Source organism: Larimichthys crocea, chromosome XV (genome assembly GCF_000972845.2).
Source record: "Larimichthys crocea isolate SSNF chromosome XV, L_crocea_2.0, whole genome shotgun sequence".
Classification (NCBI taxonomy): domain Eukaryota; kingdom Metazoa; phylum Chordata; class Actinopteri; family Sciaenidae; genus Larimichthys; species Larimichthys crocea.
Genome location: NC_040025.1, coordinates 16,592,721 through 16,612,277, shown reverse-complemented (window position 1 = coordinate 16,612,277; position 19,557 = coordinate 16,592,721). Strand labels below are relative to the sequence as shown.

The 19,557-nt window shown below is 43.6% G+C and overlaps 1 protein-coding gene across 4 annotated transcripts in view; it reads left to right on the top strand.

Annotated features, from left to right (window-relative positions):
- l1cama (L1 cell adhesion molecule, paralog a) overlaps positions 1-19,557 on the top strand; it is a 39,130-nt gene that overhangs the window by 16,981 nt on the left and 2,592 nt on the right. For 2 of the 4 annotated variants that reach the window (XM_027288623.1, XM_027288622.1), the window contains exons 1-25: positions 4,551-4,686; positions 5,939-5,953; positions 7,657-7,759; positions 8,247-8,449; positions 9,465-9,587; positions 10,048-10,218; positions 11,420-11,534; positions 12,458-12,642; positions 13,239-13,370; positions 13,461-13,607; positions 13,693-13,804; positions 14,156-14,316; positions 14,413-14,572; positions 14,686-14,810; positions 14,967-15,068; positions 15,499-15,696; positions 15,784-15,854; positions 15,954-16,179; positions 16,286-16,401; positions 16,805-17,021; positions 17,336-17,458; positions 17,657-17,833; positions 17,933-18,046; positions 18,168-18,317; positions 18,717-18,845. In XM_027288623.1, coding sequence (XP_027144424.1) covers positions 4,551-4,686; positions 5,939-5,953; positions 7,657-7,759; positions 8,247-8,449; positions 9,465-9,587; positions 10,048-10,218; positions 11,420-11,534; positions 12,458-12,642; positions 13,239-13,370; positions 13,461-13,607; positions 13,693-13,804; positions 14,156-14,316; positions 14,413-14,572; positions 14,686-14,810; positions 14,967-15,068; positions 15,499-15,696; positions 15,784-15,854; positions 15,954-16,179; positions 16,286-16,401; positions 16,805-17,021; positions 17,336-17,458; positions 17,657-17,833; positions 17,933-18,046; positions 18,168-18,317; positions 18,717-18,845 — 3,511 coding nt within the window. Of the gene's footprint in view, positions 1-4,315; positions 4,687-5,938; positions 5,954-7,656; positions 7,760-8,246; positions 8,450-9,464; positions 9,588-10,047; positions 10,219-11,419; positions 11,535-12,457; positions 12,643-13,238; positions 13,371-13,460; positions 13,608-13,692; positions 13,805-14,155; positions 14,317-14,412; positions 14,573-14,685; positions 14,811-14,966; positions 15,069-15,498; positions 15,697-15,783; positions 15,855-15,953; positions 16,180-16,285; positions 16,402-16,804; positions 17,022-17,335; positions 17,459-17,656; positions 17,834-17,932; positions 18,047-18,167; positions 18,318-18,716; positions 18,846-19,557 lie in introns of those variants that run through there. The other 2 variants (XM_010747994.3, XM_010748019.3) reach the window with 2 other exon arrangements.

Below are 19,557 nucleotides of genomic sequence, written 5' to 3'. Positions count from 1 at the left end.
TTAATGTTGCAAATATTGAATTAATCAGCTGCGTTGCCTGTTTTTTAAGCTAGAGTGCTACTGCAGCAGTTTATTAAATTGATGGAGAGTGAAGGTGTTGAATATAAAAAGAAGAAGAAGACAAAAAAGAGGAGAAGAGGAGAAGCGATCTGGAAATGTACTGTGAAAAGTGATCGGAAGGGAATTGAAGAAAGCTTTTAGTGTCAGCTACCAGGGGGGCTGAGAGAAGAGAAGGAGAAGACTGATAAAAAGGTGACAGGAAAATGGGCACTCATCGTTCTTGGACAGTTCCTATTATAAGGCTCGGCTCCTAAGTAGAAACACTTTAATAAAATGTGAGAACGTGTTGTAAGGAATGCAATCTTCACTGTGCTGAATGATGAGACATATCTGCATTGCAAACTGAATTGTGGGGTAGAGTAGAAACAGGTAGCCAGTATTATTTCACATGATTTGTGGTATTTTTCTGCCACAGCGACAAAACGGGCCTGAGACTTGTCTCACTGCAACAGGCTCATGCATTAAGTATGACCCTGCCAGAGAGAGGAAGAGGGGAGGGAGTGAAGGAGAGAATCAGACGGCTACACCAACGACAGCAGGTATACAGTAGATGGACGGCATCAGTCTGGAACAGAGCCAAATGTATGGCGAGGGTGCAAATGAATTATGAATTTAGGTGAATTTGGGGCAAATTGTGCCGACAGGAAGGAGATTTCTATGAATAATTCACTCTGTAGGGGGCCTGATCATCTACCCCCCACCAGCATCACCTTGTTTCATGGACCCCCTTCGTCCCTTTTACTATCCGTTGACCCTTATAATCTTTTACCGCCTTACTGTAATGCCCATCAGTCCATTTGTCTTACTGAGTACTGTCTTTGTTTCTGTCTAAATGACTCCATCTTCCCTCTGTCCCTCCATCCGTCTCTTTTCAAGCCCAATGTTTCACCAGACAGACAAACCCTGGGGGAAGAGTAGCGGGTAAAGGGGGGCATGTATTCATTTATTTTTCTTACCCACCCCTCCTTCCACCCTGCATCCTCTCCCCCTACACATCTTCACAGCTGGAGGTAGTTAATATTTAAAAGGAAGGCATGACAGGACTCAGGACCTTCACACATGTTTGAACATGCACACACACACACATTTAGCAGAGCAGCACATCTGATCAAAGTACAGAGAAGCTTTCGGAATTGATATTTGCCTTACTCACTTGTGTTGAGGGAAAATATAGCAGGCTACATTCATCACCAGACACGGATACGTGAGGATATGAAGCAAACAGTAAAAGTCTCTCATGTATATGTGGGTGGTTGGCACGATGGGGATCAGAATATGCGTGAAACTCAGAACATGATTTGACTCCTGAGGTTTGATCTTGTGTGCATTGCCCCCCTCCTCCACAGATGAGAGCGCCTATTCAGCATTGGAAAGTCCTTGGCAACACCCAACATGTCTACTTAATCCTAATTACAACACTTTGCAGATCACAGAAGGGTGCAATTTTCAGTCTAATGGGTGACAAGGGGGGTACACATCACAATGGTGTGCATCAATTAAATTCTGCTAATGATAGCAACACAGAAAATGTTTTGGTTATTCGTGTTTTTGTAAGCAAAAAGCCTCAAAGCAGGAATTCATGAATAATTGAAAGAGTTACAAAATTGACTTGGTCGATTTGGCTCATTTAATACATGGCCTATTGGAAGGTAATTTTCTGCAGTCAGGCTTTCTTGTGGAGAAAATCCCCCCCAAAAAACAACCACGCCCTCAAATCTCAACACAGCACTGCTCACTCTACAATCTTCTCTTGATTTAACGACTTCTGATAGCGGCCGTTGACATCCCAGCGGTGATAATAGTTTTTAAAAGCACTCAGAAACACGGTGACGGGTCATCACAGCCCAGATGCAAGCAGCCATCCCTGGAGTGACCTTTGGCCCTGTCCAATGAAGCAGGTAACGGGGCTGGGATTAGATCTTTGACAGCTGCACAGCGGACACCCTGAAGAAGTGAAATCAGGCATCTGCTTCTATGTCAGTACCTCTCACCCCTGTGATAATGGAGCGCCACAAGGCTCCTTGCAGTGCACACAGATTGGTAGTGTGTCCATGTGTGTGTAGTTAGTGTGTCAGGTCACATCAGTCTGTGCCATCAGCATGTTTGTGGTGGCTGGGTTAGCCTCATTACATGGCAACCTTCCATGCCACTTGTCTCGTCTCTCCCTCTCTCTTTCTTTCTGTCTCAGCCTCTCTCTCGCTCTCAGTCTCTCCTTTATCCACCCCTCCCAACCCATTATAGTGTTCCCCTTTACTGCTCCTATTCAACATGACTGGAATATTCTTTGGCAAGGCCTGCCTCCTGCCTGGAGCCCACTGGACCATGCCCTTTGATTTGTCTGATCTCTTCTGTCAGACCACTCGAGGTGTGTGTCTGTCTGTCTGCCTTCCTTTCTGTCAGTCTATCCATGCATTACAAGCTTCTTTGTATGTCTGTAACTCCCCATGAATGTGTCTCCGAGTGTGAGTGTGTGTGCTGGCTTGTGCATGTGCACTCCCTTGGTGAATTGTGATTGGCGGCATGACAAGCTAAGGCGCGCCACATCGTTAATCAGCGTCCTGCTTTGCTCCACTCGGCTCTCCCTCCTGTCTATGTCTGTTCGAGGGGGCAAGCTGATAGGCAAGCTCCCACCTTAGATCACATTAACACTGGTACTGGTACTAATACCCTGACTAGCCTCGCTTCATTCATCTGCCTCTAATGGCATTTTGAAGAAGCCGGTTTAAGGCCAGATCACTGTAATTGGCCACCTGTCTCCAGAGAACAACCAACTAAAGTGGCTCATAGAAGGAAAAGGAAAAGAAGACAAAGAAGAAGAAAGTGAACAAATGATGCACACTGATTGGAAGAGCTTGCATGTATGTGTGTGTGTGTGTGTGTGTATGTATGCAAGTGGATGGATAGGATTAGCGTCACAGCTGTCACCCTTTGTCATCCCTCCTCCTCATCTCCTTCCACATCACTCCACTCCTCCCCTCACCTCTCACCCTCCCTCCTTCACTGTGTTGCTCTCCTCCCTCACCTCTGCCTCTCCACTTTCCTCCACAAACCCACTTTTCCTCTTTATCTTCCCCTAAAGTCCTCCACCCACTTCACCCCTCCTTCCTCTCCCTACTCTGTGTGCTTGTTGTGCCATTCTTCTGACAAGGCAAGCAAGTTAGTGTAATGGCTCATTTAATCCTAATGCCGTTAGTTTAAACCGCCTTATTAAGAGCTCAGCTCGTGTTTGGTCTTTAATTCAATCTAATTTAGCAGGATATGTCCATAGTAATTAACTGTCTAGCTATTCCCTACTAGAAAGTGAATGATAATCACCTCTCTCCATCCCTTTCTCACCTTTTATTCTACTCCATCATCTTCATCTCCTCTGCTCTCTGACCTTCCACCACTCCAAGGTCACCCATCACTCTGTTGTGGCATTGCCAACAAACAGCGCTGCGTGGAGCCCCAGCCAAGACTTCTTTCAGTCAGGCTGCCATTACAGCAGAGCTGCCAAATAAGCAACCTCTCTCTATTATCGCCATTTTCTTTTGTCTCACAAGTACGTCTTAATCATGGTGTGCTATAACAGTTCTTTGTGTGTGATACTGAGTAGTGTAAACAGTCAGCGGGCTGCACCACGTGGTGCCGCGGGGGAGGACAGCCTGCATGTTGTGGCGCGGACCGGATCCAAGGGTACAGATGGAGAACGGATAGACTCCTAGCAGGGGTGGTTTGCCTCACTCACCATGACTGATAGCATCTTTATCGCACACTTAACACAGCACTCTCGCCCAAGTACAATATGAACTGTTGAGTTTGTGCAACGAAGCCCTGAGCAGTCACCCTAATTATCAACTATTTGTTCAGCTGTCTTGCATTTTATCTGATTTGACACTTCATCAATCTGCATTTGTCCGTCCACAGCCCATCTGGGTTCTGGGAGGCTGTGTTCAGCTTCTTGTTGTGGTATTCTGTCCATCTGTCCCGGTGACTGGCCCTTCCATATGGGCCACTGGTCATGTAATTAACCAAATGGAGATTTCTTTTGCGGGAGCAGGTTCAGTGATAGGCATTGCTGGTGTTTTTTGTTGGGATTTGTGATTGTTGAATCTTGATTGGCGTGTTAAACCACACGTCTCGGCCTGTGTATAGGTCTGACCACATGGTACAGGGTAATTTTTCTCCCATTCTGACACATGGCCCCCCCTGTCTCTGCCCCTCCCTCTTGCTTCTCCTCTTGCCCTTCACCTCCCCCCTCTCTTTTATCTTACAGAGAGGAGACCAGCAGGAGGGCGTGGACCTGATTTCAAGAAGAGAGTGGAGGAAAAAAAAGGGAAAAGACAAGCAGGACCAAAGACATACAAGGCGAAGCTGAGGCCTCCTGCAAAAGTAGCCTCACACTTGCTCTGCACAAGTGTGTGTGTGTGTGTGTGTGTGAGGTTGCCCTCTGTGTGCATTTTACTGTACGTGTTGTGTGAGCAGGTGGGACTTTGATGGGACAGTGAGCAATGCCTCACACGCAGCGACAGCAGGTTGGCAGTAGGGGGCAGTGCTCCTCACGCCTCCTCCCCCTCCTCCGTCTCCTCCTCCTCCTCTTCATCGCTGCCCAGCCCAGCCACGCATCCATACACATACCCTCCAACTGTGAGTACAGATTTGTATCGTACCATTCATAACAATGGTAGCTGAATGCTTCCATGAGGTTCAAAGATCTGTTTGTTGTGTTAATTACATTGTTGATTCATCAAAGCACGCTAATAAAGATCTTTCATCATGATTAATTAGTGCAAATGAGTTGGGTGAACATGTGTTTCTCTTTCAGTAACCTCAATATTCAGGGTTGGATTGCGCTATTATGCTTGAAATACTACAGTGTCTGAGGTTTTTTTTGGTTAACACTCATCTGTGGCTCTGGTGTGTCTAATTACTTTGTAATTGATCCCCTCATACTGCATTGATTAGTCCCACTATTGATCTGGTTTTCTTGGTGCAAACCAGAATCTGATTGGGGAGTAATTGAATCAACAATTGAGTTATACAACAAAAATCCAGCGAGGTTTTTCTTCACACTCTGATTTCTTCCTCCTCCTCGATGCAATATGTGGGCATTAGAAATACAGCTGAGCTTGTGGCCCTGCAGGGAAATTGATCTTCATCTCCTGTGCTGCTCCCGGCCTGCCCACAGAGCACCAATGATGGAAGGGAGAGAGAGAGAGAGAGAGAGAGAGAGAGAGGGAGTGGAGTGAATATTATTTCCACCGCTGCCTCTTCTTTATCTAAGATTACTGGCAGTGAGTCACAGTCCTTCACCACCCACGCAGCTTTCAAAAGTGTGCGTACAAACAAGCAATCGCACGAGCACGGACACGTAACACACAGCCAGTAAATGTTGATGAGATGCAGTAAATCTCCCAAACTAATCCCAGAAGGGGCGAGGTGACACAGAGGTGAGAGGGCCAAGGAGGATGATGAGGAGGAGGAAGGAGGAGTAGGTCAAAGATGTAAAAGGTCAAGGTGTCTCCTGCCTTTCAATTAGGGGGCCTTTGCCATGTCAATGAGCGTCACTGAGCTAGTGATCGGGATCAATAAAGGAGATGGGTTAGAATCCAGGGTTAAAAGCTATGCCGCATTACAGGAGGCATTACACTGCTTTATCATCCATGTATCATAATTGTTGTTCAATTATTGATGAAACATCTATCTATCTATCTATCTATCTATCTATCTATCTATCTATCTATCTATCTATCTATCTATCTATCTATCTATCTATCTATCTATCTATCTATCTATCAGTCTTTCAGCATGTCTATGTATTTAACTAAAATCTTGTTGACTTCAACTATAATCTTTTTCCCTCATTGCCTTTTCTCCGGCAACCACTGTGGACTAACAGACCACATAAGTGATCGTAAGTGCTTTTAACTTTATTGACATCCGTCTGTCTTAATGCAGGTGCTGGCAAAGCTTATTGTAAACACTTTCATTATGCCAGAGAGGTAGAAGTCAACAGTAAAAGTCCTGTTGCACTGTGCTGCACTTTAATGTATCTGGCATCACTGTGCATTTGCAGTATTATGCGTATGTTTGTTTCTGTCTTTATGCATCTGTTATCGTGCACGTGTGTTTGTTCGTGAGGATGTGTGTCTGTTGTATTGTACACGTGTGCTTTTTTCTATGGGGGTGTATGTTTAGCCTCATTGGCTCCCAATAGATGATATCCCTGTAGGAGCAGGGAGGAGGAAGTGTGAGGAGCGGCTGTCTATAAGGAGGCAGCAGGGCTGTCAGATCAAAGACATGGGGAAATAAAGAGGAGTTAAAGCACTAAGCACCGGCTCTTCTCCTCCTCCTCCTCCTCCTCCGCCAATAATGGAGTAGCGCCTGCAGCCCAAACTGCAATTTGATCAGCTGTGGAAATGGTCCTATTTCCTCTATCAGTGGGAATTCTTTCATTAAACTCCCGCACTCTCCTGATCCGTCTTTTTCTGAAATCTTTGTGAATATACCCCCTGTTTGTTTTTTTCCCTCCATCTCTGTCTCCCTTTGCTCTGTTTTTCTCTGCTGCTCCGCATGTGCTCTCTCTTCTTTGCACTTCCATCCATCTCCTCGGTCCTCTCAGCTGTCCGTCTCCATCGCCTGCATCTACTGCAGCCCCCTCCCCCCTGCCGTCCTGTGTCCTCCATTAACCATTTACCTACATGATGTCAATTCATCGTTGACTCGCGGCTCTGTCTCTTCCCCTTAAAGTCAAATTAAAGACTCCACCAACAAGTATCAAGCTGTGACCTCTATTCCACAGCAAAAAGCCAGTGTGTGTGTAGAAGCTATGTGGAAGAAAAGAAATTTAAATCTCTGTCTAGAAGTATTGAAAAGCATGTAAAAGCAGAATATAAAAGCCTGACATGAGCCATAAAGCATGCAGAGGAATCAGACATGTTGGCTCAATAGAGTAGTCACACCAAATTGCAGCATGTTGGTTTTTATGAGTCTGTTATCGAGGCTTTGCTTTATGGCTGTTATGGACAGCAGTGACAGAGAAAGAGAAGCCTCTTCTGGTGGTCATTACTTTTTTTCCCCTTGAAATCCTTGCTTCATTTCCCCACAGACTCATTCCCTCACTCTCACTGTCTCTCACTTTCACCAGGAGCGCTGTGCCGTATGTCTCTTTTACATTATGCTATATCAATTTCCTCTCATCGCAACCCATTTTCTCTGCCAGCTCTCTTACTCTCACTATTTCCCTCGGCCTACATTTCATCTCTTTCTCTGGGGAGTCTTTTTAAGTCATATTGACTGAATGTATTTATCGGCAGCTGTTAAACTATGAAAATGAGTGGTATCTCTGGTTATTCTATGTGGTTTGCCAAGCCAGTACCAACAGCCATGAAGACAATAGACAAAGATATATGTGTGCATGTCATACCTGGAGTTATTACAGCTGCTTGCAGAATGAAAGCAGGTCATGTGGAGACTGCAGCACTATTCTGGAGTGTGTGCATGTGTCTCTGTGTTATCTATTTAAGCCATATAGGTGTGTATCAGCACATGCACACCTGCACAACTGCTATGGTGATGGTTGTAACTCTGTTTTTCCTCCTTTTCCGGTGCTTGCAGTGAAGAGGCCTCCGATGATCACCACACAGCCAGAGTCTGTCACCGTCTTTAGTGTTGAGGACCTCGTCATGAGCTGCGAAGCATCTGGAAACCCTTCACCCATGTTAGTCAGCAAACACACACACATCCACACAAACAAGTCGATGTTATATGAGTCACAGAGGAGACGAGCCACTTGCTATCTTTTTAGACAACTGAGTACAGTGACCTTCCCTCTCCTTGTTCAGCTGACATCTACATATTAGTATTACATGAGAGCACAGATCCTACCAGTCAGAGTTCTCATTTCAAACAGGGATAAATGTCATTAAGCCCGTGAGCAATCTTTTCAAAGTGTCTTAGCTGCTCTGAAGCGGAAAACTGCTCCAATTGCCAAGGAAAAGATGAATATCCCAATTACACCACACAAGCTTATGAGTCCCATTGGGGCATCAAGTGTACATTTTTGCAGTAATCCATTAGTCCTTAAATTCATTGACATGTAAGGACATTTTGTATGTATTAAAAAACATTTATTCAAAGGCATGGGAATTAAGTTTTTGAATGAACATCCTGCCATCAGTGTTGAGGTTTTTTTTTCTTTGCTCAAGTTTCCGATGGACAAAGGATGGAGAGGAGTTTGACCCAGCCAGTGACCCAGAGCTGAAGGTTACTGAGAACTCCGGCTCATCTGCATTCTACACACTCAGTAATACTATGGAAGCCATGAAGGAGTATCAAGGCAAATACATCTGCTACGCATCCAACGAGCTGGGGACAGCCGTCTCTAACGAGGCCATACTCACAACTGATGGTAAGAACATGCTGACGGGTGATTAATTCTAAAGCCAACCACTAACCAGTCTTTACATTTTGTCGGTTGAATATTTGAATATTTGAATATTCAAATTCTCCCATGCTCAGAGAGTATTTGCTATTTTGTAATCAGTTGAGAGATGGCGATCACAGGATTTGAAATAGTATCAAAGTAAACAAACATCCTCTGATATGTTATCAAACAAGCTGCATCACATCATAGGAGCTACATGTATTTTATAGATGTCAGTTCAGCGTTAGTGATCTTGTAAATGCCTTCAAGGTCCAGACTAGAAGTGAGCTGTGTTGTTGGTTTTATCAGCAATAACAGAGTGACTTACAAAGCTGTGAGCAGAGCCTGCATATAAACCTTTTCCTTGCCCTGCTTTATAGAGAGCTCATATGTTATGTTAGCAGAAGGAGGCTCACGCTGAGAGCTTCCAGTACCACCACCCAGAACATAATTACATGCAATAACATGATAATCAGCATATAGCTACTCACACACACACACACACGCGCACATAGGCCCCTGAGCAAAAGTAAAGAGCACCTCCGTGTATCCATCCACCTGTGTGACTGGCTCTCTCCTGGGCGACCTCCTTCCTTCACAGTTTCCCTGACAACGGTTTCCCCAGAAACGCTCTTGAGTTGATGTCATGTGAGGCACTCTTTAGTAGCTCCTGTGGGGTTATCAACAATGAGCAGAGGGGAGGGAGGTGGTGGTGGTGGTGGTGGTAGGGAGCAAACACATATGACTCACAGATCACGTCATTCTACTTCTGCAAGACAAAAGACAACCTGGCGCCTTCTCTGAACATGCCTCACGTCAAATCCTTAAAGTTTATCAGATGGGGGTTTATAAATAATACTGCTTATTCACTGCATTTTATGATGTGTATTGCCTCAGGAAATCTTGACATGATGCAGTGAATTCGCTCACAGGTGGTTGTGTACATATTTGTGTGTATCTACGCAGACTAACAGGTGTGTATTTTTGTCTCTCCCTTTAGCTCTCCCAAGCCAGCAGAAAGAAAAAAAGGTCAGTGTGAAGGCTGAAGAGGGAAGCAGTTTTATTCTGAAGTGTAACCCCCCGCAGAGCTCTATGAAGCCTGCTATTCACTGGATGGACTGGCGTGAGTGCATTACCTTTCCATCTCTCCTTTCATTAGATCCTTTCTGTCTCCTCAGTAAATCTGCCACTTATACATTAAGAGATATATGCATCCTATTGTTGTCCACTTTTATCTCGTCTTAAAGAGAGGTAGCTGATTATTTATTTGTATGATGATATAGGATCTTTTTTTCTTTCTCAGTGTACAGATTATCTTTTCAAGGATGTGTTTTTGAAAATGTCTTCAGTAACTTTTGTGGACTGAGCAGAGTCTGTTCTTACGCCTATTCTCTCTGACATCTCTTTGTCATCATTTTTCTGTCTCATCTTATTGTAGCTCTATGGCTTCCTCTGATATTTCATCTCTCTATCTTATATCTGCTGTCTCTTTCTCTCTCCCCTTTCTCATTTTTCCGTTGCCTCTATCTGTCATCATTTCTTTCTTGATCTCTCTGATTTTCTCTCTCTTTCTTTCTCTATAGGTCTACATCATATCCAGCTAAGTGAGCGGGTGGTGGTGGGAAAGGATGGCAACCTATACTTTGCCCATTTGACAACTGAAGACAGCAGGGATGACTACACCTGTAATGTCCAGTACTTGGTAACACGCACCATTCTGGCAAAGGAACCCATCTCTCTTACTGTCAACCCCTGTGAGTTTTGCTGTGGTTCAACTAATCTAAACTGATCTGAACTGCTTTTATTCAAAGCAATATGTGATGAGCTTAGTGACTATACAACTATACAGGTGACCAAACCTTTTCCAAACTTTAAATTCGATAGGAGTTGCAGACTGCATTGTATGTAAGTGATACACCAACTTTGCTTATTCACTTAAATTACAAAGAACACATTTTCTCGACTGTACCCCTGGTGGTATCTAGACAAGCAGAGCAAGCAAGCATGGAGCATTAATCCCTGTACCAGATTTCATGGTAATCCATCCAAAAGTCTGAACCAAAGATCGGTTCAGACATTGCCATCTCTAGAATCATGCAGCCAGCCTGGCTAAATATATGACTTGTTATTTGTGATTTGCCTGAACTGATCAATTTTACACCATCATCCATTTTGTTTTGTTAAGCATATAAATTTGACTTATTCACTTTGGCTAATTCTTTGAAACAGTCTTAATATTCTCTAAACTGTAAGGGCAATTTATTTTTTTGTTTTTGACACTGGGATCTTACTACAGTATAACATACAATAATAACAAAACAACTTTGATCTTTCATGTAAAGTCACATACAATGAAGAGAAAGTTTGCCACAAAATGCAATGAATCAAACAATGAAAGAGTGAGCCAAAGTGTCCTACTTTTCTTTTTGTAAGATAAATCCATTACATTAAAATACTGTAAATGACTGAACATCAAATTGGCAGATACGCTGTGATAAATAGTCTGCATGACAATGTGTTGAGAACCACTGAGGGCCCCATAGTTAAACCAAAGTCAACTGAGGTGGCATGTTGTGCTGACCGAAGCACTACCATATCCCGTAGATGATCCTAGAGACGGCAGGGGGGCCATCACCTTCTCAGTCCAGTGGTAATGAGATGCAGCTCACACTGAGATGTGGCTGCCAGCATCTGTGGCCCAACTAGAGGTCAGAAAGATGAGCACATGTTAACATGAGACCTCTCTGTTAGTGTGTATGTCTAGAAAATCTGTATGATGATGCGTTGTTAGAAAGAAGTCTTCTCCACAAAATTCCACACCCTGCAATTTTTTTTGTGTGTTTGTCTGCGTCTCCAAAGTAGCTGCTGTGTCAGCAGCATGGCAATTTGAAAATTACCCATACATATGTATGAATCTTTCTGTCCATCTTTGTGTTTCCACTTCTCTTGCTCCAGCCAACTCTGTACTGCGGAACAGGAGGCCCCACATGATGAGACCCATCGGAAGCCAGAGCACTTACCATGCTTTAAGGGGCCAGACCATCGAGCTTGAGTGCATCGTCCAAGGCCTGTGAGTGTCTGTGTGTGCATATGTGTGTGTTACTGCTGCCATCAATCAAAAAACTTGAGCCGCTCCTTTTAATCAATCTTACCTGCCTCTCCATCCATCTCTCTCCCCTCCTCCTACCTCCTCCCCACACTGTCTTCATTCCATTATCTATCTTATGCTGTCTCCTGCCGACTCTGCTTCTTGCTGTCTTCTCATTTTCATGCATTTCTTCTTTTTTCAGCCTACGTGTCAATCTCTCTCTCTGCTCTCTTTCCGTGCGTGTTCTTCATTTTATGTCTCATATTCATTTCTTTCTGTTCACAACGTGCTCCTTCCTCTGTTGCATCCTTTCATCCACATCCTTCCCATTCCTAAGATAAGACTTTATTCATCCCACACCGGAGAAATTCACTTGTTACAGCAGCTCACAATATATAAGCTGGATAAGAAAAATACTCATAAATAAGTATACTATAGATAAATCAAGGTATACTAGAAATAGAAAAATCAAATAAGAGTTATACTATACTATATGCACAATTTAAGTATATGGATATGCATGATGGCTCATTTCACAGAAATAATTGCACAGGTTATTGAAGAAACAGGTTATCAAATACGCTCATGGTGTGCAGCATTATACTAAAATGTATACATAAAAATAAAATATTGCCATGAAAAGATAGGTGAGATAATAAAGCATGCCCCTTTGCAGGAGATAATTGCACAGTGTAGATAGATAAATAAAAATAATTGTACAGTGTAGTAAGTAAAATGGAAAATAAATACACAGCATAGCACATATAATTTACACAATAAAAAGATAATTGCACAGCATAGTATGATGTAAGTGAAATGAATATATCGGTATGTGTATGTAGAGAGTGATATGTAACCGTGAAACAGTCATATGTTAAAACTCTTTTCCCCTTCCTCTTTTTCAGCCCAACACCTAGTGTGTCATGGCTGAGGAAGGACGGCGAGATGTCAGAATCTCGGATCAGTAAAGATATGTACGACCGCCGCTTGCGCTTCAGTAACATCTCAGAGACTGACAGTGGCGAGTACCAGTGTATAGCTAACAACTCACAGGGGAAGATCACGCACACTTACACTGTGACTGTGGAAGGTACGTCACACACACTCATACAAATACTGTGTATATGCTATATTGCATGTGAAATAAGGACATCAACATGCCCAGATCGCAATTTATGATTTTACAGTATAATGGTAACTACAAACTTCAAAATCTGTCACCTTTGTTCTTAGACAAAGGTTTAAAGCGTACTCAAGTTGTTTAGGATTGCACTTTTATAAATTTGCACTTGCAAGAGTCAGATGAAAAAAACATTAGTTAGAAGGGATGTCAGGGATATCCGCCTTTTAGTCTGTATGGGAGCACTTGTGCCTACCATAGTGCAACTTGACAGAATCTTTTGTTAGATTCCTGCTGAGTAAATGTTCACATCTTTAAAGCTTTAAAGAGTATGTGTGTTGATTGTCAGCTTTCTGTGAAAAGCTTGTTCTCCCCAAAATTAGATACCCTGGTGGTGTTGATTGACTTTTGATAAAGAAAAGAAGACACACAACTGAATAGTACTTGCTGCTACTTTGACAACTTGTAGGGTGCATCTCAAGTCTCACTGATTACTGTCTTGTGTAAAGGTTTGGTACTGTGTAACTCAAGAATGTATGTAATTAATATATTCTGTCTGTTTGTAGCGTCGCCCTACTGGACCATTCAGCCACTCAGTCAGATATATGCCCCAGGTGAGACTGTCAAACTAGACTGCCAGGCAGACGGCATCCCCTCTCCTACCATCAGCTGGACCATGAACGGGATCCCCCTCTCAGGTTGGCGCAGAGACCCGCCTACAACCTCAGCACACATCCTCAAACACTTTGTGTGTGTGTTAACTGTGTTTGTGGGTTTTTTTTAAACAGAAACTGACAAGGACTCCAAGCGTACTCTGACAGCAAGTGGATCTCTAATCCTAAGGGATGTCAACTTTATAGACACTGCCATCTATCAGTGCCAGGCCTCCAACAAACATGGAACCATCCTCACCAACACCAACGTCTATGTCATTGGTAAATGTTTGCTTTGTACATGTTTATGAGTTTTATGTGTGTACCTCTGTGTGTGTCTAATTTCTCTTTGTGTGTGTTGTTTCAGATCTGCCTCCACAGATCCTTACTGAGGATAGGAATGTATACACATTTGCAGAGGGCATGAAGGCTTTACTGGATTGTGAGAGCTTTGGCTCTCCTAAACCTAAAATCATGTGGTGAGGCACCTAAATACCTTATTCTCTATTCTCTCTTAGTGTGTTCTGTTGCATTGTATTGTAACACATTGTGTATTCTAGTGTTCAGATTCAGATTCTCATGGAGGTGATATTTTTGCGTAGGTAGTTCTTCATATGCATAAATTAACAGCCAAATGCTGTTACATCTGGGCTGTGACTGTGAATTTTGTCGGCGGGTATACCAGGCTTTGTTCTTTGTGATGAAACAGGCAAAGTGACAAGTGAACTGGTGAATTCATCAGCACCTGAAGTAGCTGAAAAGGTTTATTTTGTAACCTTGCTTGCCAGATTCCTAATGTGTGCATGCATGTGTGTATGTGTCTTTTCCAGGGAGAGCGACACCACCTCCTCCCTTCTGGCAGATCCCAGAGTTAATCCACTCACCACCGGGGGGCTCGAAATCTTTAATGTCACACATGCCGATCAGGGCATTTACACCTGCTCTGTACAAAACAGCAACTTGTCCATAAGTGCGGAGTTGGAAGTGCTCAGTGAGTACAACACTGTGTCCCTCAGCAGTTAATATTATTTGCACTTCATGCAGCTTGTCTCAGCATTGCCTCATGTCTCCTTGCTCTCTCTTCCAGACAGGACAGTGATCCTGACACCTCCACAGGCTCTGAAGGTGCAGCCTGGAAACACAGCAATCTTCACTTGTCAGTTCCTTGTTGACCCCAAGGTGGGCAAAGCAGCCATTCTGTGGAGGAAGAACGGTCAGAAGCTCACAGAGTCCCACAGTGATGAAAAGTAAGACTAAATTCTCTACATTAGAGCTCAGACAATAATGAAGATAATTACTGACTGTCTACTGACTTCTCTGTTTCATTTGTTTTAGTCTAATTGATCATGTATTTCCTCAGATTCACATTTGAAGGACCAGACATGATAATTGCTAACGTGCAACCAGGTGATGAAGGCGTGTATACCTGTCAGGTCATCACTAACCTGGACACGGCTGAAGCCATCAACACCCTCACTATATGTGGTAAGATCACTGATCAAAAAACAAAAAGTGTCTGAGTATACAGGCCTAGACAATATATGCAAAATTGTGAATTATGTAATTTTAAAAATCATTTTTGTTTAAACTTGCAGTGTGTAGACATACTGGGTGTAATGATATTATTGTTGTCCCCTTCAGATCGTCCAGACCCTCCTGTCCTCCTCCAGATCACTGATTCTAAGCATCGTGCAGTCACCCTCAGCTGGACTCCTGGAGAGGATCACAACAGCCCCGTGCTAGGTTTAGTACAGACACACACACATCTTCACACACCTGCCTCGATCTTCTTGGTTTTCCTCTGTTCTGCTAAAACTGCTTCTTCATGGAACGATAGATATTTGGGTTTTAAGTATTTATGTATAAATTCTCCTGCTATGGTCCTGACTTTCACTAGTGCCAGTGAGTGAGGATATGTGCAGACACAAGCACACACACACATGTATATATAAAACTTTTCATCTTGTCTCCAACACTCAGGACAAAAAACAACAACACATCGTTTATCTCCCTCTGGCACAATGAAAGGCTGCTTGGATTATTATTTGATCTGCCGCATCAGACTTTTGTAAAGCATAAACTGTCACTGAGTGTTTGTTTATGTTTCTATTGCATCCTTATTGTTTACCCCCTGTCTTTTTCCACCTCTCCTTGACTCTTTCTTACTCTGCAGAGTATGTGGTTGAGTTTGAGGACCAAGGTTCTATGGAGAGGGGCTGGGAAGAGCTGAGGAGAGTAGGGGGTAACAGGACGCATGCTAGCCTCCCCCTGTGGCCCTACATGTCCTACCGTTTCCGGGTCATTGCCATCAATGATGTGGGCAAAAGCGACCCCAGCAAGCCATCTGATACTCACAACACTTCTGCTGAAGGTTAGAGCAAGTGTTTTGTAGCCACAAGTTTTCATTTTCAGTTGAACAACACAAACAACATGATACTAAGCTTGTTTCCAATCACAGCTCCAGACAATAACCCTGAAGATGTAAGGAGTGAGTCCACAGATCCAGACACTCTGGTCATCGCCTGGAAGGTACATCCCCTATCTGAATGTAAAATTATCTGAAGCACCATTAAACACATTTTTAAAAAAGGGTTTGTGTCTCATGGGCTGCTGTTTGTGTCACTGCAGGAAATTGACAAACGTAACTTCAATGGACCTGGCTTCAAGTACCGGGTGCAGTGGAGGCGAGTGGTGGGCAGTGGGCCCAACTGGAACACCACCTATGTAACTGCACCACCATTCATCGTCAATGACATTGGCAACTTTTCTGCTTTTGAGATGAAAGTTCGCGCTGTCAACGATGTAGGACAGTCACCTGAGCCAGACCCTTATATTGGCTACTCAGGAGAAGATGGTAGAATATAATAAGTTTTTCAGCAATACCCTTTTCTTTGACTGGGAGTATTTTAACTTTGTGCTCTTTCTCAAACATCATCCCATTGTCTGTCTTTGTCTTTCAGTTCCATTGGAGGCTCCAATGGATGTGGGTGTTGTATTGCTGAACAGCACTACCATCAGAGTAACCTGGGCAGCAGTAGACAAAGACACGGTCAGAGGACACCTGCTGGGATACAAGGTACTGATCCTGTATCTCCTCTGTTGTTTGGCCTAACATATTCAGCTCCAGGCCTCTTAAATAATTCATACATTGGGTTTATAGTGGAGGCAGCCAGATCTTGGCAAGGGCTTCATCATTCGCTTTAGTTTCAAGGTTGTGAAGAATGGAGCATTTTTTGCTTTAGATGATGTCACCTTTAAAATATATACTCCAGTCTCATGCTTCTCTTTGTCTTGCTGGGTTTTTGACACCCAAGCCATACTTTATATAATTTTCCAATTACTTTTATAAAACACAATTTTAATGGTGCTATAACATTTCTCTTCATCTGTGATTACATCAACATAATCTTGCTATGGAATGAATAAAGTATGAGACGTGTATGAAATGTTTCAAATTTTAAATGATTTTTGGGGTCCAGATCTACTTGACCAGAATCGGCTCCAGGGGCCACCACCGAGGCCGGAGGTCCAGAGAGCCAGGGACCACTGTTGTGCTTGAGACTGGGGCCAACGAGGAGAAGAAAGTGATCAATGATCTCAGACCATACTCCCATTATGCCCTGTCCGTCACTGTATTCAACAGCAAGGGAGAGGGACCCCCCTCTGAGACGCTGTCCTTCAAGACTCAAGAAGGAGGTGAGAATGAGAATGATGGGGAAGATGGAAATGGGAGCCGATGGATGAAGTGCATGTAGAGATTTAATTACAGACAGAGCAAAATGGGTTGAATGGAGGGATGGATTGTGGGTTACAACGGAGGAAATGACACTGATAGCAAGAGAATGACTTGGTGGATGGCAGTGAAGGGAAGGAGGGTGAAATTGATGCAGGGATAGATATTATTGAGCAGGCAGGTGTTAGGGGGATATAGGTTACAGTCGATCGAAAAAGCATAATAAAACCTTTTAAGCTGAGGGCATCTTAATTAGTCCTGTTTGTGTTGCTGATAGTTCCTGGTCCTCCCACGTCCCTGATGCTGGACAGCCCATCAGAGGCAGAAATGACCCTCAACTGGACGCCTCCTGGCCAGCCCAATGGAGTCCTCATCGGATATCTGCTGCAGTACCAACAGAGTGAGCATCGTTCAGGCACAGAAACATCAGTTGTGCGAATGACACCACACGATACATTTCATAAATAAATCAATAACACTAGAAAATGTCAAAGACAAAGCCTCCTAATGACGCTCATCAGTCAGTCACATGTCACCCATAACGATGTGCTGAAGATCAAGTGGTGATTGAATGTTTTTTTGGCTGTGCTGTGGTCAGTTGTGGAGAGTGATGACAGCCCCATGCAGGTAGAGACAATAGACGACGCCACAGTCACCCACCTCACCCTAAAGGGCCTGGACCGCCACAGCCACTACCGCTTCTACCTGAGGGGACGCACTGCTGCAGGGGACGGAGAGCCCATCATGAGGGAGGGTGCAACTACGCTGGATGGAGGTACAAAGATGATTTTTTTTTCACCGTCACATATGTGGCACACAATGGACTAGATCTACTAGATCAAGAATCTGATTCTTCTGTCTGAATGTCTCACAGCTCCTCCTGCCAACATCAGCCTGTCTGTGGGGGAAACCTCAGTTAACCTCAGCTGGGTGGCCAAGAAGAGACACAGGAATGTTAGCTTCCAGGTCCACTACCTCAAAAAAGATGGTATAATATCTACACTATTAGTGCATGAGGAAAATCTAATTGCATTCAGTCTTTTAGTCCATCACAGCAATAGTTTCACAATCCTAAACAATGAAAACAAAATCATGTCATGTCTCTGCAGATGGCAGTAAATGGAAGAAGACAGAGAAGGTGGACTCCTCACAGTCTTTTTACCAGCTCCAGGGCCTGACTCCAGGCTCTCATTATCGTCTACGCTTCATCTACAGCAACACCACCTTTTGGGAGACTGATATTGAAACAGAAGGAACAGGTACTATGTGCGCTCTGCCTTCATACAATGTTGTTCATTTAATCTTCTCTGCTCTCACTTCTGAGCTTCCAGCAGTATAAAGCCTGATCCTACTGAGAGTGTCTTGCAGTTCTATGCACAGTGGAGAGTGTTTTCAAAGACTGAAGCGTATGAAATGATCCATTACTCATGTTTGTTTGCTGTATTGTGCTGCACTCTTTGGTTCCCAAGCGAAATGCCACCCTGTCAGAATGTATAATGCTGTGTCTCTTTTGCTCTAGATTCTTCCCCCGCTTTCATCTTGCTTCTCCTACCTTTTTTATCCTTTCCACTCCTCTTGTATTTTGATCCTGTTTTCCCATAACAAAAAAATGTACTCTCTCTCCTTTTCGTCTCTCTCTTCTTTTCCCACTGAATTAGTGACGGAGGTACAGCCAAGCTTTGCAACACAGGGCTGGTTCATCGGTGTTGTGAGTGCCATTGTGCTGCTGCTGCTGATACTGCTTATCCTCTGCTTCATCAAGAGGAGTAAAGGGGGGAAGTATTCAGGCAAGTACAGTCTCGCATAATGAGTGTTACTTAACACTTAGTGGCAATTAACAGTAGAGACCTTGAAGTGTTGTAGTGATGAAAATAAAATGGTTAAATGGCTTTTTTAGACTGTACTATATTCATATATACTCATATAGGTCCTTCTACACCTGTCTTCAAGAACAGTTCAATGTTTGACAACTGCTGAGTCACACTCAAGCTTTGTTGGTAACTCTGGACAGTCTGGAGCCATAAGACTGTCTGATAATGACACTGTAGCAAAAAAAGAAGCCAAGCAGTTACAGGAATGCACCACAGTAAACATCATGACTCTACTGGAAAGAAGTAAAACAAGACTGCACCATGTTTAAAAAAAACGCCCAAAAAACAGCTGTGTGATCCATATAATGGCTCCAACTCCAAGCAATAATTGGCCAATTTTCACTTGGCCCACTTTGTCCCTTGCGGGCTACACATCAAACACTTTAGTGAAACATACCTCTAAGTCTGCGCTTCCTTACTGTGATAGTAAGGAAGAGGCTCTGCTCTGAAAAGGACCGTGAAATAATAATCACACACCACAAGAGAAACTGCAGCCTGCAAGCCACTATTTGTCTGGTCAGGGAAAAGCAACAGCCTTACATCCCTTTCCCTTTCTGAGGGAGAAACAAGTAGTCCTTTTAAAGTACACTGAATTGTCTGTGTCTGTGCTTAAAGCAAGGACTAACTT